This window comes from Pan paniscus, chromosome 1 (assembly GCF_029289425.2).
Source record: "Pan paniscus chromosome 1, NHGRI_mPanPan1-v2.0_pri, whole genome shotgun sequence".
Lineage (NCBI taxonomy): Eukaryota > Metazoa > Chordata > Mammalia > Primates > Hominidae > Pan > Pan paniscus.
Window position 1 is genome coordinate 173870727 of NC_073249.2, and position 25167 is coordinate 173895893.

The window sequence follows — 25167 nt, forward strand, 5'->3', positions numbered from 1 at the left end:
TGATTTTAATAACATTTTCTTTTGTCTAGCTTACTTTATTATGAGCATAGTGTATAATATATGTAACATAAAAAATATGTGTAAATCAATTGTTTATGTTACCACTAAGGCTTCTGGTCAAGAGCAGGCTATTAGTTAAATTCGGGGAGAATCAAAAGTTATACATGAATTTCTGACTGTGCAGGTCAGTACCACTAAACCCCCTGTTGTTCAAGGGCCAACTGTACATTTATATAAAATGTCCAGAATAGGCAAATCCAAAGAAAAACAAAGTAGATGAGTGGCTGCCAGGAACTAGAAGAGGAGGTAATGGACTGCTAATGGGTACAGGGTTTCATTTTTGGTTAATGAAATGTTCTGAAATTAATCATGGTGATGGTCATGCAACTCTGTGAATATATTAAAAATCACTGAATTGTACACTTTAAAAGAGTAAATTATATGATATATGAATTATACCTCAATAAAGCTGTTATATTAACAAGAAATAAAATATTAAATTCTCCAAGTCAAAAAACTAAAAATAAGAATAAAGTAAACCAAAAGAAAGTACCAGGAAGATGAAGAAATGAATGAGGGTAAAGAATAGAAAGAATAGACATAATTAATCAAAATCCTGTTATTTTGAAAAATTTAACAAAAGAGACAAACTACCAGCTAATTTCATCAAGGGAAAAGGGAGAAACCATAAATGCACACAAAGAATAAATGACAAGAGAGGCCGGCATGGTGGCTAACACCTGTAATCTGGCACTTTGGGAGGCCGAGGCGGGCCGATCACCTGAGGTCAGGAGTTAAGAGACCAGCCTGATCAACATGGAGAAACGCCATCTCTACTAAAAACACAAAAAATTAGCCAGGCATGGTGGCACGCACCTGTAGCCTCAGTTACTCAGGAGGCTGGGGCAGGAGAATTGCTTGAACCCGGGAGGCAGAGTGTTACAGGCCAAAAGAGTGAGGGTCGTGACTGACTCAGTATACCACTGGAGGCTATATGAGCAAACAGGAAACCGGATGAAAGCAGGATGTTGGAAAACTGACAACTGCATCTGCTGCCAGAAGGGGTGCTGAGGGCAGTCACACCCCAAGCACAGTGTTCCTTGTGATTATCTATAGGAACATCGGAAACCTGTTGTACAAAGAAAGCAATTGTGTGTACCCGTGATAAATCAAGCAGCGGACCAACAGTTACCTCTGCCTCCCTGCTCTTTCTACCTAATAAATATGAAGGGCTGTAAAAGCTCAGGGTGCTTGTTCACTAGAAGCAAGGAGCCCCCTGACCCCTTCTTTCAAAACAGATCTTTCTGTCTTTCTTTTCATTTCTGCATTTGTCCCCCTTTGTTCAATCCCACAGCAACTGACAGCAACAGTGGAGGTTGCAGTGAGCCAAGATAGTGCCACTGCACTCCAGCCTGGGCAACAGAGCAAGACTCCATCTCAAAATAAACAAATGACAAGAGGAGAATATCATTGAAATAGAAATAAAAATTTACATTGTTAAAATACTACTTTTCAGACTTCTATACAAATTGATTTGAAAATCTAAATGACGTGGATAATTTCCTGGAGAACTACAGACTACCAAAATTGGCCCCATTGGATATAGAATGTTTAAACATTAAAAAAAAAAAAACAGATTACCAAGCCAAAAAGAAAGAACCAGGCCCAGATTATCTCACAAGGAATTCTACCAAACCTACAAAGCAGTTGGTTTCAAAGTTCCATAAATTGTTTCAGAGCATTAAAATAGCTTCCTATTTCTTTTTTTTTAATTGAGGAGTCCCAGTCTGTTGCCCAGGGTGGAGTGCAGTGGCACAATCTCGGCTCACTGCAACCTCCACCTCCCAGGTTCAACCGATTTTCCTGCCTCAGCCTCCTGAGTAGCTGGGATTACAGGCGCCTGCCACCATGCCTGACTAATTTTTTTGTATTCTTAGTAGAGACAGGGTTTCACCATGCTGACCAGGCTGATCTCGAACTCCTGACCTCTGGTAATCCGTCCACCTTAGCCTCCCAAAGTGCTGGGATTACAGGCATGAGCCATCGCTCGTGGCTCCTATTTCTTTTTAAGACGGGGTCTTGTCCTGTCACCCAGGCTGGAGTACAATGGCATGATCTCGGTTCACTGCAACCTCCACCTCCCGGGTTGAAGTGATTCTCCTGCCTTAGCCTCCCAAATAGCTGGGATTACAGGTGCATGCCACCATGCCGGCTAATTTTTTTTTTTTTTTTGTATCTTTAGTAGAAATGGGGTTTCGCCATGTTGGCCAGGTTGGTCTCGAACTCCTGACCTCGTGATCTGCCTGCCTCTGCCTCCCAAAGTGCTGGGATTACAGGCGTAAGCCACCACACCCAGCCCCTATTTCTTTAGTATAAAATTAACACCCAAACTTGATAACAATAAAATATATATATATATCACTTACAAATAATGATTTGAAATTACTAAATAAAATAATAGCAACAGAACCTAATTCCATGTTAAAAACAGCAATACACCATGATCAACCGGCATTTATTCCAGATATGCAAACTTGGTTTACTGTTAGGAATCCATTACTAAAATAGTCCAGCCATAGATCTAAGTGGGGAACATAATGCAATTATCTCCACAGATACTGGAAAAGCTACAAAATTCAATACCCATTCCTGGAAAAAAAAAAAAAAAAAAAAAACTCAAGAAAATAGACACTGACGGATACTTTTTCAACATATAATAGATATATCTACGTGCTTAACTCAGTACCTTACTTAAAACACCAAGATCAGGAACAGGACAAGGATGCTTACTGTCTTCCACTGCTACTTAACATTGTACTGGCCCGCCCGCCCCCGGCGGAGGCCGAGGGACTGGGCGGGGGGCTCCTGCAGCGTCAGTGAAGAGTGAAGAGTTTTATACAGCATCTTCCGTGGGGTGGCAGTTTGGTGGATGGGGAAGCTACACTGAATTCCGACCTGGGAGACCAGGAATCTGCTTACAGCTTTGACGCCAAATAAACTGCAGCCCAGGTGCTCCGCAGATGCTGAAGAACCGCAATTAGTTTCACTGATTTTATGGTGTGTGAAGGCCTTAGGCTGTGCTTTTGACTGCCGCCTGCCTTGGCCCCCCAAAGTGCGGAGATTGCAGCCTCTGCCCGGCCGCCACCCCGTCTGGGAAGTGAGGAGCGTCTCTGCCCGGCCGCCCATCGTCTGGGATGTGAGGAGCCCCTCTGCCTGGCTGCCCAGTCTGGAAAGTGAGGAGCGTCTCTGCCCAGCCGCCATCCCACCTGGGAAGTGAGGAGCGCCTCTTCCCGGCCGCCATCCCATCTAGGAAGTGAGGAGCGTCTCTGCCCGGCCGCCCATCGTCTGAGATGTGGGGAGCGCCTCTGCCCCGCCGCCCCGTCTGGGATGTGAGGAGCGCCTCGGCCAGGCCGCGACCCCGTCTGGGAGGTGAGGAGCGTCTCTGCCCGGCCGCCCCGTCTGAGAAGTGAGGAGACCTTCCGCCTGGCAACCGCCCCGTCTGAGAAGTGAGGAGCCCCACCGCCCGGCTGCCACCCCGTCTGGGAAGTGAGGAGCGTCTCCGCCCGGCAGCCACCACGTCCGGGAGGGAGGTGGGGGTCAGCCCCCCGCCAGGCCAGCGCCCCGTCCGGGAGGGAGGTGGGGGGTCAGCCCCCTGCCCGGCCAGCTGCCCTGTCCGGGAGGGAGGTGGGGGGCTCAGCCCCAAACCCAGCCAGCCGCCCCATCCGGGAGGTGAGGGGCGCCTCTGCCCGGCCGCCCCTACTGGGAAGTGAGGAGCCCCTCTGCCCGGCCAGCCGCCCCGTCCAGGAGGGAGGTGGGGGGGTCAGCCCCCCGCCCGGCCAGCCGCCCCGTCCGGGAGGGAGGTGGGGGGCTCAGCCCCCCGCCCGGCCAGCCGCACCGGCCGGGAGGGAGGTGGGGGGGGGTCAGCCCCCCCGCCCGGCCAGCCGCCCCATCTGGGAGGGAGGTGGGGGGCTCAGCCCTCCGCCCGGCCAGCCACCCCGTCCGGGAGGTGAGGGGCGCCTCTGCCCGGCCGCCCCTACTGGGAAGTGAGGAGCCCCTCTGCCCGGCCAGCCGCCCCGTCTGGGAGGGAGGTGGGGGGGTCAGCCCCCTGCCCGGCCAGCCGCCCCGTCCGGGAGGGAGGTGGGGGGGTCAGCCCCCTGCCCGGCCAGCCGCCCCGTCCGGGAGGGAGGTTGGGGGGTCAGCCCCCCACCTGGCCAGCCACCCTGTCCGGGAGGTGAGGGGCGCCTCTGCCCGGCCGCCCCTACTGGGAAGTGAGGAGCCCCTCTGCCCGGCCAGCCGCCCCGTCCGGGAGGGAGGTGGGGGGGTCAGCCCCCCACCCGGCCAGCCGCCCCATCCAGGAGGGAGGTGGGGGGGTCAGCCCCCCGCCCGGCCAGCCGCCCCGTCCGGGAGGGAGGTGGGGGGCTCAGCCCCCCGCCCGGCCAGCCGCCCCGTCCGGGAGGGAGGTGGGGAGGTCAGCCCCCCGCCCGGCCAGCTGCCCCGTCTGGGAGGGAGGTGGGGGGGTCAGCCCCCCACCCGGCCAGCCGCCCCGTCCGGGTGGTGAGGGGCGCCTCTGCCTGGCTGCCCCTACTGGGAAGTGAGGAGCCCCTCTGCCCGGCCAGCCACCCCGTCCGGGAGGGAGGTGGGGGGGGTCAGCCCCCCGCCCGGCCAGCCGCCCCATCCGGGAGGGAGGTGGGGGGGTCAGCCCCCCGCCCGGCCAGCCGCCCCGTCCGGGAGGGAGGTGGGGGGGTCAGCCCCCCACCCGGCCAGCCGCCTCGTCCGGGAGGTGAGGGGCGCCTCTGCCCGGCCGCCCCTACTGGGAAGTGAGGAGCCCCTCTGCCCGGCCAGCCGCCCCGTCCGGGAGGGAGGTGGGGGGGTCAGCCCCCCGCCCGGCCAGCCGCCCCCTCCGGGAGGGAGGTGGGGGGCTCAGCCCCCCGCCCGGCCAGCCGCCCCGTCTGGGAGGGAGGTGGGGGGCTCAGCCCCCCGCCCGGCCAGCCGCCCCGTCCGGGAGGGAGGTGGGGGGGTCAGCCCCCCACCCGGCCAGCCACCCCGTCCGGGAGGTGAGGGGCGCCTCTGCCCGGCCGCCCCTACTGGGAAGTGAGGAGCCCCTCTGCCTGGCCAGTCACCCCGTCCGGGAGGGAGGTGGGGGGCTCAGCCCCCCGCCCGGCCAGCCGCCCCGTCCGGGAGGGAGGTGGGGGGGTCAGCCCCCCACCCGGCCAGCCGCCTCGTCCAGGAGGTGAGGGGCGCCTCTGCCCGGCCGCCCCTACTGGGAAGTGAGGAGCCCCTCTGCCCGGCCACCACCCCATCTGGGAGGTGTACCCAACAGCTCATTGAGAATGGGCCATGATGACAATGGCGGTTTTGTGGAATAGAAAGAAGGGGGAAAGGTGGCGAAAAGATTGAGAAATCTGATGGTTGCCATGTCTGTGTAGAAAGAGGTAGACATGGGAGACTTTTCATTTTGTTCTGTGCTAAGAAAAATTCTTCTGCCTTGGGATCATGTTGATCTGTGACCTTGCCCCCAACCCTGTGCTCTCTGAAACATGTGCTGTGTCCACTCAGGGTTGAATGGATTAAGGGTGGTGCAAGATGTGCTTTGTTAAACAGATGCTTGAAGGCAGCATGCTCGTTAAGAGTCATCACCACTCCCTAATCTCAAGTACCCAGGAACACAAACACTGGGGAGGGCCGCAGGGTCCTCTGCCTAGGAAAACCAGAGACCTTTGTTCACTTGTTTATCTGCTGACCTTCCCTCCACTATTGTCCTGTGACCCTGCCAGATCCCCCTCTGCGAGAAACACCCAAGAATGATCAATAAAAAAAAAAAAAAAAAAAAAAAAATTGTACTGATGGTATTTGCAAATACAATTAGATAAGTCAGTTCAAATATTACAATGAGAAAAGAAGTAGTAAAACCATCTCTTTTTGTAGATGATATAATATAGCTGCATATGTGGAAACCCCTATAAGTAAAATCAATAATAAAACTAACTCAAAAATTAAAAACTTCAGTGAGATAGCAAGTCATAAGATTAATATATAAAACTCAATAGCTGGCCAGGTATGTGGCTCATACCTGTAATCCCAGCACTTCGGGATGCTGAGGCAGGTGGATCACTTGAAGTCAGGAGTTCAAGACCAGCCTGGCCAACATGGTAAAATCAGGTCTCTAATTAAAAAAAAAAAAAAAAAAACTACAAAAATTAGCCAAGCTTGGTGATGCGCACCTGTAATCCCAGCTACTTGGGAGGCTGAGGCAGGAGAATCGCTTGAATCCAGGAGATGGAGATTGCAGTAAGCCAAGATCATGCCATTACACTCCAGCCTGGGCAACGGAGCAAGACTCCATGTTGGGGGAAAAAAAAAAATCAGTAGCCTTTGTATACACAAGTAACGACCAGTTTAGAGGATATAACACCAGTGAAAAGTCCATGTGCAATAGCAGCAGCAAGGATGATTAAAGGAATTAAAGAAGGTATTTAGGAATAAGTTTAACAAGAAATAAAACACTTAGATATGAAGAAAACTTTAAAACACTCCTGAAAGACACAAAGACAGAACTGAATAAATAAAAAGATAATCCCTGTTCTTTGACAGGACAACTCAGCCTCATAAATACATCAGTTTTCCCTAAATTAATTTAACAAGATTAATACAATCCTAGTAAAAATACCAATAAGATTTTTTATGGAGCTCAACAAATTGAGAGTAAAGTTCAAATGGAGAAAAAAAAAAACCCATGCACATAACCTATGCATAAATGGAGGCAAGAAAACACTGAAAAAGAAAAACTATGAGGGCTCTTGGGCCAGAAAAAGATGTTAGTGAGATAACTGGTGAAATTTAGAATGAGGTCTGTAGATTATATAATAGCATCATATCAATATTAACTTCCCAATTTTTATCACTGTAGTGACTATGAAAGAACTGCAACTTACTCTCAAACTTTATTTAATTAATTTTGTTGTTGTTGTTTGTTTGGTTGTTTTTTTTTTTTTTTTTTTGAGATGGAGTCTCGCTCTGTTGCCCAGGCTAGAGTGCAGTGGCGCGATCTCGGCTCACAACCTCTACCTCTCGGGTTCAAGCAATTCTCCTGCCTCAGCCTCCCGAGAAGCTGGGACTACAGGTGTGCACTACCAGGCTCGGCTAATTTTTTGTATTTTTAGTAGAGACGGGGTTTCACCATGTTGGCCAGGCTGGTCTTGAACTCCTGACCTCATGATCCGTCCGCCTTGGCCTCCCAAAGTGCTGGGATTACAGGCGTGAGCCACAGCACCCAGCCTTACATTTTTTAAAAATTACATAGCAATGTAGATAAAAAGAATTCATTAAAACAACAAGCATGGCAAAATGTTAATTTTTAGAAAATCTAGAGGAAAAGTATTAGGAATTCTTGTACTATTTTGGCAACATTCTTGTTCAGTCTGAAATTACTTCTAAACAAAATATTTTTAAAGTATATTACAATATACCTCTAAAAATGAAGCATATCATCTTTTAAAATCGACAAACCTGGGCCAGGCGCGGTGGCTCACACCTGTAATCCCAGCACTTTGGGAGGCTGAGTTGGGCGGATCACGAGGTCAGGAGATTGAGACCATCCCGGCTAACATGGTGAAACCCCGTCTCTACTAAAAATACAAAAAATGCCATGTGTGGTGGTCGGGTGCCTATAGTCCCAGCTACTCGGGAGGCTGAGGCAGAAGAATGGCGTGAACCCAGGAGGCGGAGCTTGCAGTGAGCCAAGATCATGCCACTGCACTCCAGAGCGAGACTCTGTCTCAAAAAAAAAAAAAAAAAGAGAGAGAAAAGAAAAAAAATTGACAAACCTTTCAAATGACAACCATAAACAAATTTAATTTCAAATTATAATCTGGCCACATTCATTATCTAATTAAGTAATTTAAAATATTTATGATTTTTAAACAAAAATGCTATTACAATATTCAGTTTTCCTTCCCCTTCACAAAATAGGTCAAAAAAGAAAAAAGGAAAGCCAAGCACAAATGAAAATTTCAAGCAAAACATGTTTCTGTACGTATAATAAATGCTAACAAAAAGTACTTAATGTCCCTCAACTATGTACAGGAATGACAAGAAAACTAAAAGTTAATATACAGTAAAACCTTTTTATTATTTAAAATTAAATATAGCTATATGAGAAACAATGAAAAGAATGGAGGTTTTATAGTATGGCAGATTTGGGTGTGAAATCCTCTCCTATCACCTATTAGAAGAAGTTACTCAAATTCTCCAAGCTTCAGGTTCCTCATATGAAAAATAGGCATACACTTACCTCTTAAAATAGTTGTTATATTTGGTGTGTAAAATATCTAAGATGTGTGAGGCACGCAACAAAGAGCAGCTACTATTACTGGGAGAAAGGGCTGCGCAAGGGCTTTTGAGTGAGACAGAAAATAGAATGGAACATAGGCTCTGCTACTTATTGACCTTATGATCCTGGTCAAAAACTTGTCTGAATATCAGATTCTTCTGGTATAAAATGAGATAATAACACCTCCGATAATGGATTCTTGTGATAGCTGAATAAGATAACATACGTATGGAAATTCACTCCTTCATTCAATAAATGTTTGTTGAGTATTTAAATATGCTGCAGACTATAGAAGAGAAAGAAGAAAAAAAAAAAACTTCTTTCTGGTTAAATAACATGCCAAGCTCTGTGCTTGGCTGTGTATATCAAGGTAAACAAAGCAGACATGGACCCTGCTTTCGTGGAGTTTATAGACTAATAAGGAAGACGAAAATTAAACAAGTAAAATCACATATGATAAATATATGAACATAAATAGTGCTAAGTGCTATGAAGGAAGCAATATGAAGCTATCTAAGAAAGAGAATAACAGGAGGGGACTACTTTGATTTGAATAGTCATGGAGGGTCTTTCTAAATTTTAAAGATGAATTAATTACACAACACTGATTTGTGCCAGGCACTATTCTTTTTTTTTTTTTTTCTTTTATCCTTGGTTTAGCCAGGTACTATTCTAGGTTAACAATCAATGTGCAGGAAATAAGACAAATAAAAATCCACGCTTTTGTTGAACTTATATTCTGGTTGGAAGAGTCAATAAACAAGAATATATATATATATCATGTTATATGGCACCTGTAATAATCTGACATATATGTATGTGTCAGATATATGTCAGATTATTATAGGTGCCATATAAAATGATAAAGCAGGAGATAGTGAATAGGAAGTTCTGGGAAGGAGAGTGATGAAAGAAAGCAGAAGGTGGCTTTTAAGCAAAGACCTGATGGAAGCAAGGGAGCTGGCTCTGACAATCTTAGGGTAGAAGCTAAGGCCCTACCTGAAGAAAAGCTTGGTGTGTTTGAGGAACAGAAAGAAAGGATAGTGTGGTTGGAGCAGACTAGTGAAAGAAAAAATGGTCGGAGATACGGTCAGAGAGCTAATGAGGGTGGAGGGAATGATCATGTAGAAGTTCATAGGCCATAAGAAGACATTTGGGTTTCAATCTGAATGTCATGAGAAACAATGGAGAATTTTAAGCACAGGAGTGAAATGATCTGATATATTTTAAAAGCATGGCTCTGGCTATAAAGTAGAGAATTGACTCTGGAGGTGCACAAGCAGAAGTAGAGAAACCAGTTAGAACACTCCTAAATTTCAGGTGCGAAATTATGCCACTACAGCAAAAGTAGCAGAAATGGTGAGAAATGGATAGACTGAGAATACAGAGAAAAGGCTTGCTGATATATTGAATGTAGAGTATGAATAGCTTGATCTTTCACCTCTTCTTGGTTGACATTTTAAGATCCTCAATTTATAGTCCATGGCCAGTCATGGTGGCTCACGCCTGTAATCCCAACACTTTGGGAGGCTGAGACAGGTGGATCACTTGAGCTCGGAGTTTGAGACCAGCCTGGGCAACATGGCAAAAAGCCACCTCTACCAAAAATACAAAAAATTAGCCGAACATGGTGGTGCACATCTGTAGTCCCAGCTACTCGAGAGGCTGGGGTGGAAGGATCGCTTGAGCCTGGAAGGTGGAAGTTGCAGTGAGCCGAGATCGCACCACTGCACCCAAGCTGCATAACAGAGTGAAACCCTCAGCTTGGAAAAAAATAATTTATAGTCCATGATTAAAGGAGACAAGATTTGTGTTATTTTTCCTATTTCAACTTCCTGCTATAGAGTACTCTAGGTACTTCCCATACCATAGTCTATATATAAATACTTTCTCTATGACTAAGTTCTACAAGAACTATTACTTCGATTTAATTCAAAAAACATTTTACATCTTATATATCCTGGCATCCTCCACAGTTCCTTAATAAATCACTGTCATTTCTCATCTCATGTATATAACTAGTAAGAAGCCTCAAAGTTTTTTAACTGTAACATACCATATTTTTCCATATGTTCTTTTCCAGCATACCCAAACATCTGAGGAGCAACTGGGTGAGCAGACAATCCATACTTATTGATCAGGAGGTCAACATGCTTATCAGTGGGAATGGTTCTATCTGAAAACTAAGAGGGGGGAACAAAATTTCATAAGCAGCTGACATGATAAGTGTCTCTTTCAAAACTACTACAGTGCTATTAAGACATTTATTTATTCTAAGCACATAGTACACCAGAAATTGTCAATGTGAATCAAATCAGTTAAGACATGCTCCACAGGGAAACATGGGAAGAAGAAAAAATAATCAAGTGACCAAAGAGGTATTAACTCTTTCAAGAAATATTTATTGGGCATCCAGTATGTGCCAGTAACTATTCCATCCTGTCGTGGGGTGGGGGTTGGGGGGAGGGATAGCATTAGGAGATATACCTAATGTAAATGACAAGTTAATGGATGCAGCACACCAACATGGCACATGCATACGTATGTAACAAACCTGCACGTTGTGCACATGTACCCTAGAACTTAAAGTATAATTAAAAAAAAAAAAAAAAAGAACCGAAGGAAATAGGCTGGGCGTGGTGGCTCACGCCTGTAATCCCAGCACTTTGGGAGGCTGAGACGGGTGGATCACTTGAGCTCAGGAGTTCAAGACCAGCCTGGCCAACATGGTGATCCCTATCTCTACTAAAAATACATAAATTAGCCAGGTGTGGTGGTATGCACCTACAGTCCCAGCTATTCAGGAGGCTGAGGTGGGAGAACTGCTTGAACCCAGGAGGTGAAGATTGCAGTGAGCCGAGATCACACCACTACTGCACTCCAGCCTGGGCGACAGAGTGAGACTCTGTCTTGGGAATGAATAAATAAATAAATATATACACACACACACACGCACATAATATATACACACAACACACATATATACATATATATACACATACATATATACACATATATACATACATATATACACATATATACATACATATATACATATATACATACATATATACATATATACATACATATATACATATACATACATACATATATATACATATACATACATACATATATATACACACACATACACACACACACATATATAGTAGCCAGGCATGGTGGGTCATGCCTGTAATCCCAACACTTTGGCAGGCCCAGGTGGAAGGCCCACCTGAGCCCAGGAGTTCGAGACCAGCATGGGCAACATAGCAAGATTCCGTCTCTGCAAAAAATTAGCTGGGCGTGGCTAATTTAAAATAAAGAATAAATTAAACCCAAAGTAAGGAGAAGAAAGGAAACATCAAGAATGAGAGCAGATTGAAATAGAAAATGAGCAGAATGAAAAAGAATGAGTAGAAGTGAGCAGAATAAACTAGAAAAAAGAATATAGGCCAGGCGCCATGGCTCATACCTGTAATCCCAGCAATTTGGGAGGCCAGGCGGGCGGATCACGAGGTCAGGAGTTTGAGGCCAGCCTGGCCAACGTGGTGAAACCCCGTCGCTACTAAAAATAAAAAAATTAGCTGGGCGTGGTGGCAGGCGCCTGTAATCCCAGCTACTCAGGAGGCTGAAGCAGGAGAATTGCTTGAACCCGGGAGGCAGAGGTTGCAGTGAGCTGAGATCACGCCATTGCACTCCAGCCTGGGCGACAGAGTGAGACTCTGTCTCAAAAAAAAAAAAAATTGAAAATCAGTAAAAACAAAAGCTGGTCGTTTTATTGTAAACTTTCTTTTTCCATGATCACCCTGACAAAAGATGACCATGGAAAAAGAGAGAAGATAAAAATTACCAACACCAGAAGAAGGGAAGGGAAAAGACACGTCCAAAGATCCTACATTAAAAAGACGGGAATAACATGAATGACTTTTTACCAATAAGGTTAATAATTTAGATGAACTGGACAAATTCCGTGAAGGACATAAACTATCAAGCTCACTTTACAAAAAAAACAGACAACCTCAATAGTAATATATTTATATATAAACTTAGAAGATTGAAAACTTTCCCATAAAGAAATCACCAGGCCATGACCCAAAGATGAGAATGCAAAAAAAAATTTTTTTTTAATTAAAAATATTTTAGGGCTGGGCGCGGTGGCTCATGCCTGTAATCTTACTTTGGGAGGTCGAGGCGGGTGGATCACCTGAGGTCGGGAGTTCAAGACCAGCCTGACCAACATGGAGAAACCCTGTCTCTACTAAAAATACAAAATTAGCAGGGCGTGGTGGCGCATGCCCGTAATCCCAGCTACTCGGGAGGCTGAGGCAGGAGAATCGCTTGAATCTGGGAGGTGGAGGTTGCGGTGAGCCAAGACTGCGCCATTGTACTCCAGCTTGGGCAACAAGAGTGAAATTCCATCTCAAAAAAAAAAAATTTTTTTTAAAAAGAAAAGAAAAGAAGTCACCAGACCAGATGTGAACTGGTGAATTCTACCAAAAATTTAAGAGAAAAAAATACCAATTTACATATAAACTACTCCAAAAAACAGAAGAGAGGAGAACACTTCTCAGCTATTCTATGAGGCCAGCATTATTCTCGTATTAAAACTAGACTGGGTGTGGTGGCTCACACCTGTAATCCCAAAACTTTGGGAAGCCAAGGTGGGCAGATCACTTGAGCCCTGAAGTTCAAGACCAACCTGCACAATGGAAAGAAAAAAACAAACCAACACCCTTGCGGACATAAACACAAAAATCCTTAACAAAATTTTAACAAATCAGGCCCGGCGCAGTGGCTCACACCTGTAATCCCAACACTTTGGGAGGCCCAGGCGGGAGGATTGCTCGAGCCCAGGAGCTTGAAACCAGCCTGGGCAACATAGGGAGAACCCGTCACGTAAAAGAAAAAAATTAACAAATCAAATCCAACAATATACAAAAAGGATAATATATCATGACCAAATACCAAACATTACCCCAGAATATGGGATAGACTAACAGTCAAATATCAATCAATATAATTCATCATATTAACAAACTAAAAAAGAATAACAAACAAAATAAGAACATCTCAATAGATAGCTAAAAAGCTTGTGAAAAAATGTGGCCAGGCGCGGTGCCTCATACTTGTAATCCCAGCACTTTAGGAGGCCGAGGCAGGTGGATCGCCTGAGGTCGGGAGTTCAAGACCAGCCTGGTCAACATGGTAAAACCCCGTCTCTACTAAAAATACAAAAATTAGCCCGGCATGGCGGTGGGAGCCTGTAATCCCAGTTACTTCGGAGGTTGAAGCAGGAGAATCGCTTGAAACAGGGAGGCAGAGGTTGCAGTGAGCCAAGATTGTGCCACCGCACTCCACTCCAGCCTGGGTAACAGAGACTCCATCTCAAAAAAAAAAAAAAAATTGTGAAAAAATTCAACAGAAGGACTGACACTACTCAATTTTAAGACTTACCTAAAGCTACAGTAATTAAGACAGTGTGGTATTGACAAAAAAAAATTCAGACAAATTAGACAAATAGATAAATGGAACAGAATAAAGAGTTCACACATAGACCTACATAAATATATGACAAAGAAGCAAAGGCAATATAATGGAAAAAAGATAATCTTTTCAACAAATGGTGCTGGGACAACTGGACATCCACATGAAAATAATGAATCCAGGCACAGACCTTACACCCTTCACAAAAATTAACTCAAAATAGATCGCAGACCTACATGTAAAACACATGTGACAGAAAACCTAGATGACCTTGGGTTTGGCATTGGCTTTTTAGATACACCATAAAAGGCACAATTCATGAGAGAAAGAATTGAAAACCTGGACTTTGTTAAAATTAAATTTTCCTCGGTTGCCCAGGTTGGGGTGCAGTGGCACAATCATGGCTCACTGTATATCAATATGTTCTAATCAGGAAAGATGTTCAACTGTTAATTGAAAAAGTAACATGTAAAATATCATTAATCTTCTCTATATATTTACAAAGGTTTTTTATGTGTGGTTTTTTGTTTTGTTTTGTTTTTTTGGCAGAGCTAGCTGAGGTTTTATTTTGGAAAAAAAAAATTGAATTGTTTTGTAGCTGGAGGCATGGGCAAGGGGGGTACCCCAGGCAGTAAATTTACAAAGGTTTTTTAACGTGTGTGTGTATATGCATATGAATGCTTAGTTACATGTGTCTGTATTAATTTGGGAAAATGGCAGGAGATATAGATACTTAATTATTAACATTGGTTACCTCTGAGGGACAAGATTAAATAGACAGAAGGGGCCAGGGACCAGGGGCCAGGGGCCAGGGGCAGTGGCTCACACCTGTAATCCCAGCCCTTTGGGAGGCCGAGGCGGGCAGATCACGAGGTCAGAAGTTTAAGACCAGCCTGGCCAATATGGTGAAACCCCATCTCTGCTAAAAATACAAAAATTAGCCAGGCGTGGTGGCGGGCACCTGTAGTCCCAGCTACTCGGGAGGCTGAGGCAGGAGAATCGCTTGAACCCAGGAGGCGGAGGTTGCAGTGAGCCAAGATTGCACCACTGCACTCCAGCCTGGGTGACAGAGGGAGACTTGGTCTCAAAAAAAAAAAAAAAAAAAAGGCAGAAGGAGGGACTTTTAATTTATATATATTTCTTTTTAATTGTACTATGGGATTATGGATGAATTTTACTATTTTATAATTTTTAATAATTTTCAAATAAAAGTTACCAGTGTATGTACCATTCGCTGCTGAAAAAAATACATATTTTTCATGTATCATAAACATTATATATTCACTTACACAACCTTATTTCTCAGTCTTCTCCAGCTGCCACTCTAATCCAGACAGTTTTTAAAACTGTTCCCTAGGTATATCATATTCATTCAAACACCCATGACTAGGCTCATGATGCTTTCCCTGACATCTAGGAAGAGCTCATTTCCCCTTACCCACTTCTAAATTATCTTTAAGATCCAACCTAACTTCTACCACTTTTTAAAGGCATTCTTTAAAGAGGGAAACAACTCATTGATTTGAATGCCTATTAAGTGCCACTTTTGTGGTTTCTAAGAAATATTATCACATGTATTTAACTTAATTTGGGGTAGAGGTCCTTTAATGTTTCAACAGAGAAAATGGGATCAGGTTGATCACATAAGTTAGATAATAGTATAATCTTAGATAACAGTAAAAAATTATCTTCAACTCATTTTCTTTTTTTTTGAAACAGAGTCTCACTCTGTCGCCCAGGCTGGCGTGCAATGGTGCATCTTGGCTCACCGCAACCTCCACCTCCTGGGCTCAGGCGATTCTCCTGCCTCAGCCTCCCGAGTAGCTGGGATTACAGGCGCGTATCACCACATCCGGCTAATTTTTTGTATTTTTAGTAGAGACGGGTTTTGCCATGTTGGCCAGGCTGGTCTCGAACTTCTGGCCTCAAGTGATCCGCCCATCTCAGCCTCTCAAAGTGCTGGGATTACAGGAATGAGTGAATTTTTAATTTTATTTATTTCATTTTTCTTTTCTATAAATTATGTTTAGGTTTTTTTTTTCATGCCAATAATGTTCTTTTTTGTAATCTCCTATAGCCTAAAGCGGTTCCCAAGCTGTCTTTTATTTCTCTAAACATAACAAACATGGTTAAATCTGCATCCAATAAATCTAGTTTTGGTGGTCTTCAGAGATTACTTTTTACTGCTCCTTCTTCCTTTCGGTTCTCAATTGTGGTGTCTTGTTTCTTTAATCCTTGGTTATCTTTAACTGCGTGTCCTTGAAATTTTATTTGAAGGGTTCTCAAAGCCTGGAAGAAGGGTGCTTTCCTCCAGAAGAAAATTTGTCTAGGTTACTACCATTCTGGAACTAATTTAGATTCAATTCATGGTTTGAGGTTTCCTGGACGACTTAGATAATGAGAATGTTGGCAGTGATCCCACATGAGGGCTAGTCTGTGATTTATTAACTCAATGAAAGGTTTTACTGAGTTTTTTATTCTTTCTCTTTTTTTTTTCCTCCCCTGTTTTACTGGATGCCATGGTAACTCTCCCTATCATCTCATGGAAGTGGGCAGTTTTACTTCAGGTTCATCCTACCCAAAGAGTTTACCTTACGTAGTATCAATTTAATGTGGGTATTAAACTTCTGATCTTGGGAAGGCCTGAGCTTTGACTATTTCCCCTTTCATTCCAGGGGGCTGTTAAAATTGTGGCTCACAGCTGCCTGATCAGCAAAGATCTTCAAGGCAAAAGTAGCTGCAAATGCTGATGTTAATTCTCTGGCACTCATCTGCAGTTCCTCTCTCTTGCTAGTTCTTCAATACCTTTAGGATTTCTTTTTTCATATTCTATCCAAATATTTTAGTTGTTATCAGTGAGAGAACTGGCTCAAAAAACTTGGCTTGCCATTACCAGAATCAGAAGTCCCACATTTTATTAACTCTCTTCAATTTGTTGAATGAATTTCATTTATTGAATGTAATTCGTTTATCAAAAAAAATGAATAAATGAATGGCTTTCAAATTAAATAGATAAGTCAACTTCAAATTCCAATAATCTCATATCCTTGAACACCAGTTTCATCATTGGTAAAATAAACAGTTTGAACAAAATTATCTCTAAGATTCTTCACTATTCTAAAATACCAAGATCTATGCATACATGTAAGTATCACCTTTCAACTTTTGGGTTATATTAGCTCATTTAGTAACTATGCCAAAATAACACTCACTTTTATTCCAAGGCTTCCCTTACTCATCTTCTCAAACCCAAGAGCCAAGACACATTCTGCCACACCTTAAAGGAAAATGTAATTATTTTGAAAATTCAAATTTCCAAACACCAACAAAATACCATTAAATACTTCAATTCAAATAAGTACGTCAAGTGAGCACACAATGGCTCGAACTTATAGTCCCATCAGTTTGGGAGATCAAAGCAGATGAACTGCTTGAGGTCAGGAGGTCAAGACCAGCCAGGCAACATAGTAAGACTCTGTCTCTACAAAAATTAAAAAAATTAAAATGTTTGAAAAATTAGCTGAGTGTGGTGGTACACACCTGTAGTCCTAGTGACTTGGTAGGCTGAGGCAGGAGGTCACTTGAGCCCAGAAATTCTGTCTCTAAATAAATAAGCCAATTTAAATAAAATATAAAAACATACTATAACCCCACAAAGGTTTTTGTTGTTGTTGTTGTTGTTGTTTGTTTGCTTTTTTTTTTTTGACACAAAGTTTCAGTCTGTCACCGAGACTGGAGTATAGTGGCAGGCTCACAGCTCACTGCAGCTTCAACCTCTCAGGCTCAAACGATCCTCCCACCTCAGCTCTCTATTAGCTGAATGGGGTGGCACATTCGTGTGCCACCCCATTCAGCTAATTTTTGTATTTTTTGTAGAGAGAGTTTTACTATGCTGCTCAGGCTGGTCTTGAACTCCTGGGCTCAAGCGATCTGTCCACCCCGACCTCCCAAGTGCTAGGATTACAGGCATGAGCCACTATGCCCGGCACCACAAAGGTTTTGCTGGGTTTTGGTTGTTTTTTTTGTTTTTTTTTTTGAGACAGTATCTCACTCTGTCACCCAGGCTGGAGTGCAGTAGTGCAATCATGGCTCACTGAAGCCTAGACCTCCTGGGCTCAAGCAGTCTGCATGTAGCTGGGACTGCAGGCCTGTGGCACCATGACCAGTTTTCTTGCTTTTTTTTTTTTTTGTAAAGATGGAGTCTCACCATGTTGCCCAGGCTGGTCTCAAATTCCTGGGCTCAAGTGATCCACCCACCTCAGCTTCCCAAAGTGCTGGGATTACAAACATAAGCCACCAACCAGCCAAAGTTTTTAATAACAGAAAAATTATAGAGAAAATCTTTATATTCTTCTAGATAAGAGGAAAAATCGGGCCAGGTGCGGTGAATCACACCTGTAATCCCAAAACTTTGGGAGGCCAAAGCAGATGTATCGCTTGAGACCAGGAGTTCAAGACCAGTCTGGGCAACATGGCAAGACCCCATCTCTACAAAATATACAAAAATTAGTTGGGTGTGGTGGCGCACGCCTATGATCCCAATTATTAATACTTAGGAGGCTGAGGTGGGAGGATCACCTGAGGCCAAGAGGCACAGGTGGCAGGAGCTGAGATCATGCTACCACACTCTTGCCTTGGTGAGAGAGTGAGGCCCTGTTTCTAAAAAAAGAAAAGAGGAAAAATCAATAAGGTGCTTAATTCTTCTCTTGAGTCTTAATATGTTAATAAAATTTCATGTTAATGTAGAAATGTGTTTCAGTAATGAATATAAAAAGCTAATTTAGAATCACATTTAGAAAAACATTTAAAATTTGAAATTAAAAATTAAAAAATGAAACCAGTGAAAATCTCAAAAGAATTATTTTTGGAGAGAGGGGGGCCCCTAAAAATGATGTTAAAGTTCAACTGAAGAGCCAAATATTCCTGCAGAAGCTGAACTAAAAAAAAAAAAAAAAAAAAAAAAAAAGACAGAATTGCCACATTTTTTCTTAAAAAAAATAAAAGAACAGAAACAGGGACCACTAGCATTATCAAACAATATAAAGTTCCAATAATTAAAATGCTGGGTAGTGAAATAGTGATGAACAATCAAATCAGTGGAACAGAGAGAGGACCTAATAAAAAACCCTAGAATATATGGAAACATAGGATATGATACATATACAAAAGAACTGAAAATACACAGCCACAAAAAATATATATATATACACAATGTTTACAATGGCATTATCTACGCCCTCCCCCTTCCCCCGAGTTTTAAAAGACAGTGTCTTGCTCTGTTGCCCAGGCTGGAGTATAGTGGCACAGTCATAGCAAACTGCAGCCTCAGTCTCCTAGGCTCAAGTGATCCTCCCGCCTCAGCCTCCCAAGAAGCTAGGATTACAGGTGCCAGACACCATGCCATTATGGCAGCATTATTCATAACAGCCAAAAAATAGAAACAATCCCTCAACTGATGGAAACAAAAAAAATGCAAGCAACAATGTCCATCAACTGATAAACAGGTAGAAGAAATGTGGTGTAGCCATCCTAGCACTTTGAGGGGCCAAGGCAGGAAGATCGCTTAAAGCCATTAGCTCAAGATCAGCCTGGGCAACATAGCAAGACCTCATTTCTACTTATTTTATTTTTTATTTTTCTTGTACATTTAAAATACAGTCCATCTATTTTTTTAATGTGATATATCCATACAATGGAATATTATTTGGCCATGAAAAGGAATTAAGTACTGATATATGCTACAACATGAATAAATTGTGAAAACATTGTGTTAAGTGAAATAAACCACAAAAGGCCATGTATTGTACAATTCTATTTATATAAATATTCAGAATATGAAAATCCACAAAAAGAAAGTAAATTAGTGGTTTCTAGGGACTGAGGGGAGGAGAAAATAGAGAATGAATGCTAATGGGTACAGGGTTTCTTTCTGTGGTGATAAAAATGTTCTAATATGACCAGGTGTGGTGGCTCACACCAGCACTTTGTGAAGCCAAGGTGAGCCTCACACCTCACTTTGTGAGGCCAAGGTGTAATCCCAGCACTTTGTGAGGCCAAGGTGAGCAGATCACTTGAGGTCAGGAGTTTGAGACCAGCCTGGCCAACATAGTGAAACCCCGTCTCTATTAAAAATACAAAAAAATTAGCCAGGCACGGTGGTAGGTACTTGTAATCCCAGCTACTTGGGAGGCTGAGCCATGAGAATCACTTGAACCCGGGAGGTGGAGGTTGCAGTGAGCTGAGATGGCACAACGGCACTCCAGTCTGGGCAACAGAGCAAGACTCCCTCTCAAAAAAAAAAAAGTTCTAATATTACATAGTGGTGATAGGTATACAATTCTGTGAATATACAAAAAACACTGAATTGTACACTTTAAAAAGGTGAGTTTTATGGTCTATAAATTATATCTCACAATGCCTTTTTAATTTTATTTTATCTTAATTAATTTTTTTTTTTTTTTTTTTTTTAGAGACAATCTCACTGTGTGGCCCAGGCTAGAGTGCAGTGGTACGATCATACATCCTCCAGCCTCAGCCTCCTGCACAGCTGGGACCACCACGCCTGGCTAATTTTTTTTAATTTTGTATAAACACAGGTTCTAACTACGTTGCCCAGGCTGGTCTTGAACTCCTGGGCTCAAGTGATGCTCTTGCCTTGGTCCCCCAGAGTGTTGAAATTACGAGTGTGAGCCACCATGCCTGGCTGATAAAGCCTTTTTTTTGTTTTTTGGGGGGTTTTTTTTGAGACAAGGTCTGGCTCTATCACCCAAGCTGGAGTGCAGTGGTGCCATCTAGGCTCACTGCAATCTCTGTCTCCCAGGCTCAAGTCATGCTCCCACCTCAGCCTCCCAGATAGCTGGGACTACAGATGCACGCCACCATACCCGGCTAATTTTTGTATTTTTTGTAGAGACGGGGTTTTGTTACATTGCCCAGAGCTAGTCTCAAATTCACGAGCTCAAACAATCCACCCGCCTCGGCCTCCCAAAGTGCTAGGGTTACAAGCATAAGCCACCACACCCGGCCTGATGAAGCCTTTTTTAAAACAAATACATTATAAAATAATTCCTCTGATGGTTGTGTGATTAAATGATTAAAATGGGGCAATATTTAAGTACACTAGACAAGCACTCCTTACCACCCTGAATCAGCTGGCGGGCCATAAACAAAGCAGTAGAACCAGTAGCACAGTTATTGTTGACATTGATTATAGGAATTCCAGTCATTCCCAAACTGTGATAGATAGCCCTCTGACCACAGGTAGAGTCACCTGAATAGAAAAACAAAAATTTTAATATGGAGAATTATGGAGTTGCAATGCAACATAATACTACATTATGGGTTTTTTCAATATTATACCTTTGCCTAGCATATAACATGTGCAAGACAGTAAATATCTTAGAAACAGTTTTAACACAAACCATCATTTACTCTGCAAAAAAGACTGAAAACAGAATATATGTGCACTTTCTGTATATAATACAGAGGTAGAGAAGTAAAGAAATGATCAGTTAATAGAAAACAGTTCCATCTGGCTAAGGCTACATGATAAAGAAAGCAATATTTCATTAACACCTAAATGTCAGAAAAAAATCTTTAAACCTTGGCCAGGTGTGGTGGCTCATGCCTGTAATCCCACCACTTTGGGAGGCCGAGGTGGGCAGATCACGAGGTCAGGAGGTCGAAACCATCCTGGCTAACATGGTGAAACTCCATCTCTACTAAAAATACAAAAAATTAGCCAGGCATGGTGGCATGCACCTGTAATCCCAGCTACTTGGGAGGCTGAAGCAGAAGAATCACTTGAACCAGTAGGCAGAGGTTGCAGTGAGCCTAGATCGCACCACTGCACTCCAGCCTGGGTGACAGAGCGAGACTCGGTCTCAAATAAATAAATAAATAAATAAATAAAATCTTTAAACCTATGCCAGTGATTAAAGGCCATGATTTACTTTTCATATAAAGATTCCACAACTTCAAAAAGTTTAAAAGACCCTGCATGCCAAGGCATTCCAGGAAAACATGATCCATGTTAAATACACATGTGCCTTCCTTTCCCAAGTGTAAAAAGTAAAGTAGAGGTTCCTCTTCAAAGACTTTCCTCCTCATTTAATTAGGAATAAATAGTAACTTCTCTTAGAAGCAAAATTTATTCAAAGACCTGTGCTAACATTCTTAAATATCTGCTAGCCATGGTAAAGAAATCATTACACTTTACGTTCTTAGCTCCCACAATTTAGCCTAAATATTTGGCCTGGCATGCTTATACTGGCCCAAGCAAGCATTAGGTCATAGCCTGTTCCTCTTCCTTATTTGAAGGTGTTTTTACCTTTCTCAGCATTCCACAAGTTACTTCCTCCTTCCTTTGTTCTCCTCTGCCTTTGCCTCTTTTAAAAAGTTCTAAGTTGCCAGCCAATCAGGACAAATACAAAATGTGAGGTCCCGTTCCAGCCAATGGAACTGGACACAGCAGTAGGGTGGACGCATCAGGTTATAAATGACCCTGTCTCCTTTGCTCAGTGTACTCTCGTGGCAAAACTGCTGGCGAGTGTACCCTTTCTGCAGGAAGTTAAAATGGCCTTGCTGAGTAAATTAAATTTATGTTCAAGTGCTATTTCTTTACGGCACCAAGGAACAAGCATTTCAAACACAAGTAACATGACCACCAAGGTAGATATGCTGGAGCAGTGTGATGGGAATATCTGAAGGTACAGGCTCCAGGAGTCTTCAGCAAAATCAGGAAAGTTAGGGATCTGCTTTTCAATAAATATATTCTGCATCCCTTTAACCCAGTACTTTTCCCTTCTAGAATTCTCTTGATATCTTGATATCTCAAAGAAATGAATCATAGATATGCACAAATATTCATCTACAGTAACACCTACTATAGTATTTTAATAATACTGTATATATTCATAGAATTTTTATAACAACTAGAAATTAGAAAATATCATTACTACTTCTAAATAAGCTGTAGTAGATCTTCAAGAGTAGAATATCATATAATCATTTAAAATGATGTAGGGGTTCCCACACACACCTTACCCCTTTGCCAAAAACAAAAAAAAAATGTTGTTAGGGTTGGGGGAAACAGAGAGATGTTAGTCAAATGGTACAAACTTTCAGTTATAAGATGAACGAGTTCTGTGGATCTAACGTACAGCATGGGTGGTAATTAATGGCTAATTAACTGGATTGTGGCAATTATTATACAATATATACATAAATCATCTTATTTTATACCTTGAATATATTCAATATTTGACAATTAAGTATTTTTTAAATTCTGTGAAAAGACTGGAACTTTTAAATATCCATTGAAAGGGGATTGATAAAATAAATTATAATACATTTATTCAATGAAACAGTATGCTTTTTTTTTTTTTTTTTGAGATGGAGTCTTGCTCTGTTGCCCAGGCTGGAGTGCAGTGGCACAATCTCAGCTCACTACAACCTCTGCCTCCTGGGTTCAAGAGATTCTCCTGCCTCTCCCTCCTGAGTAGCTGGGACTACAGGCGCATTTTTTGTATTTTTAGTAGAGGAAGGGTTTCACCGTATTAGCCAGATGGTCTCGATCTCCTGACCTCGTGATCCGCCCGCCTCGGCCTCCCAAAGTGCTGGGATTATAGGCGTGAGCCACAGTGCCTGGCCATATTTTTAAAAAGGCCAAAGAAGATCTTTACAGTATAATTTGGAATAGTCACCAAAAGAAAAATTACACTAGGTTGACACACAAGGGAAATCTATAAATAGTGGTAATTCCCTTAAATCAGACTTTGAATTCTGAGATTTTTTTTCTTTTTTCTTCAATACAAATATAATTGAATGAATTCTGAGTTTTTGAGGGTTAAAATTCACAAATGCCTCCGCATTGTTTGTATAGTTGCTGCTAGATTTAGGTAAAAAAATTTTAGAATACACAGTTTAATACATACCAAAAACATAGCCAACACATGCCTGGTCCACTGCTGAATAAGGGATCTGTGCATCAGCTAAAGCCTTCTTGCCTATAAAAACGAAAGGTTTTTATCAAAAAGTGCTTTAAGTATTTGTTTTAGGAGAGTGAAAATTAAGTTTAGAGTTTTCTCAAAGTAAACTACCTCTATATAGTCTATGCTCAATTCAAATGACAAATCCTTCATCAAATCATGTCAGATCTCTACTTTCAGAAGTAATCATTTTTTCCTCTAAGCTACTGCATCACTTTTCCGTATCTCCTTTTTGGTACTTAACACTTTCTGTTATAACTTCACATCTATCTACATTAAATCTGAAGAGTCTTACAGCTCCTTAATGACAAGGTCCTTGTCCCTTGTCTTATTCATCCCTGTAGCTCCACTGCACATCTAGAGGGTAAAATGAGAAAGACTGTCATTACTGGGAGCAGATAGCACTAATGTGCTCATCTTACAAAGAAAAGATCAAGAGGTGACTCTGTCTATGGAACAAGAAAGAGAGCTTAAGGATGCTATCAAAAGTGGCAGAAATAACTAGTGGAGGAACTGAGAAAAATTATGTAAGTAAATGAGAAAAATTATGTAAGTAAACTGGAAAGAGGACAGTGAGGTTGAAAAAAAAGTGTGAGCTAAATCCTCATTTATGACAGTGAGAAGCAAACAGACATCTAAAACTGACAAATCAAAAACTTGAGGAATTATTTAGATAATCACCAGAAGAACTAAAGCAAAACGAGTTAAAAGAAGTTGTCCATGGGGAACAGGCCTGAGAATTATAAGCCACTCTTCATTCTTTTTTTTTTTTTTTTTTTAAGGACAACGTCTCTCTGTCACTGGAGTGCAGTGGTGTGATCATAACTCACTGCAGTCTCAAACTCCTGGGCTTAGGCGATCCTCCCACTTTGGCTTCCCAAAGTGAGGGGATATGAGACATGAGTCACCACACCTGGCCCTGTATTCCTGTATTTTCTGTTTTGTTTTTTTTTTTTTTTCGAGACAGAGTCTTGCTCTGTCGCCCAGGCTGGAGGGCAAGGGCGCGATCTCGGCTCACTGCAACATCCACCTCCCAGGTTCAAGTGATTCTCCTGCCTCAGCCTCCCAAGTAACTGGGATTACAGGAATAACAGGCGCCTACCACCACACTACTTTTTGTGTTTTTAGTAGAGAGGGGGTTTCGCCATGTTGGCCAGGCTGGTCTCAAACTCCTGACCTCAAGTGATCCACCTCCCTTGGCCTCCCAAGGTGCTGGAATTACAGGTGTGAGCCACCAAGCCTGGCTTCTTTTTTTTTTTTTTTAACCATATAAATGTATTTGAAATTTTTTTAATTCACAAAGATACTAATTATAATAATCAATTATTATAATTTATGAAGTAATTGGTTACAGAATTGGGT

General features: G+C 42.7%; 1 protein-coding gene across 3 annotated transcripts in view; it reads right to left on the reverse strand.

Moving 5' to 3' along the window:
- Window positions 1–25167, reverse strand: part of SCP2 (sterol carrier protein 2) — a 128696-nt gene that overhangs the window by 84218 nt on the left and 19311 nt on the right. For 2 of the 3 annotated variants that reach the window (XM_003815020.5, XM_008967895.6), the window contains exons 3-6: window positions 23752–23823; window positions 20955–21086; window positions 17029–17093; window positions 10386–10512 (exon numbers count right to left, since the gene is read on the reverse strand). In XM_003815020.5, coding sequence (XP_003815068.4) covers window positions 10386–10512; window positions 17029–17093; window positions 20955–21086; window positions 23752–23823 — 396 coding nt within the window. Of the gene's footprint in view, window positions 1–6221; window positions 6390–10385; window positions 10513–17028; window positions 17094–20954; window positions 21087–23751; window positions 23824–25167 lie in introns of those variants that run through there. The other variant, XM_063607511.1, reaches the window with a different exon arrangement.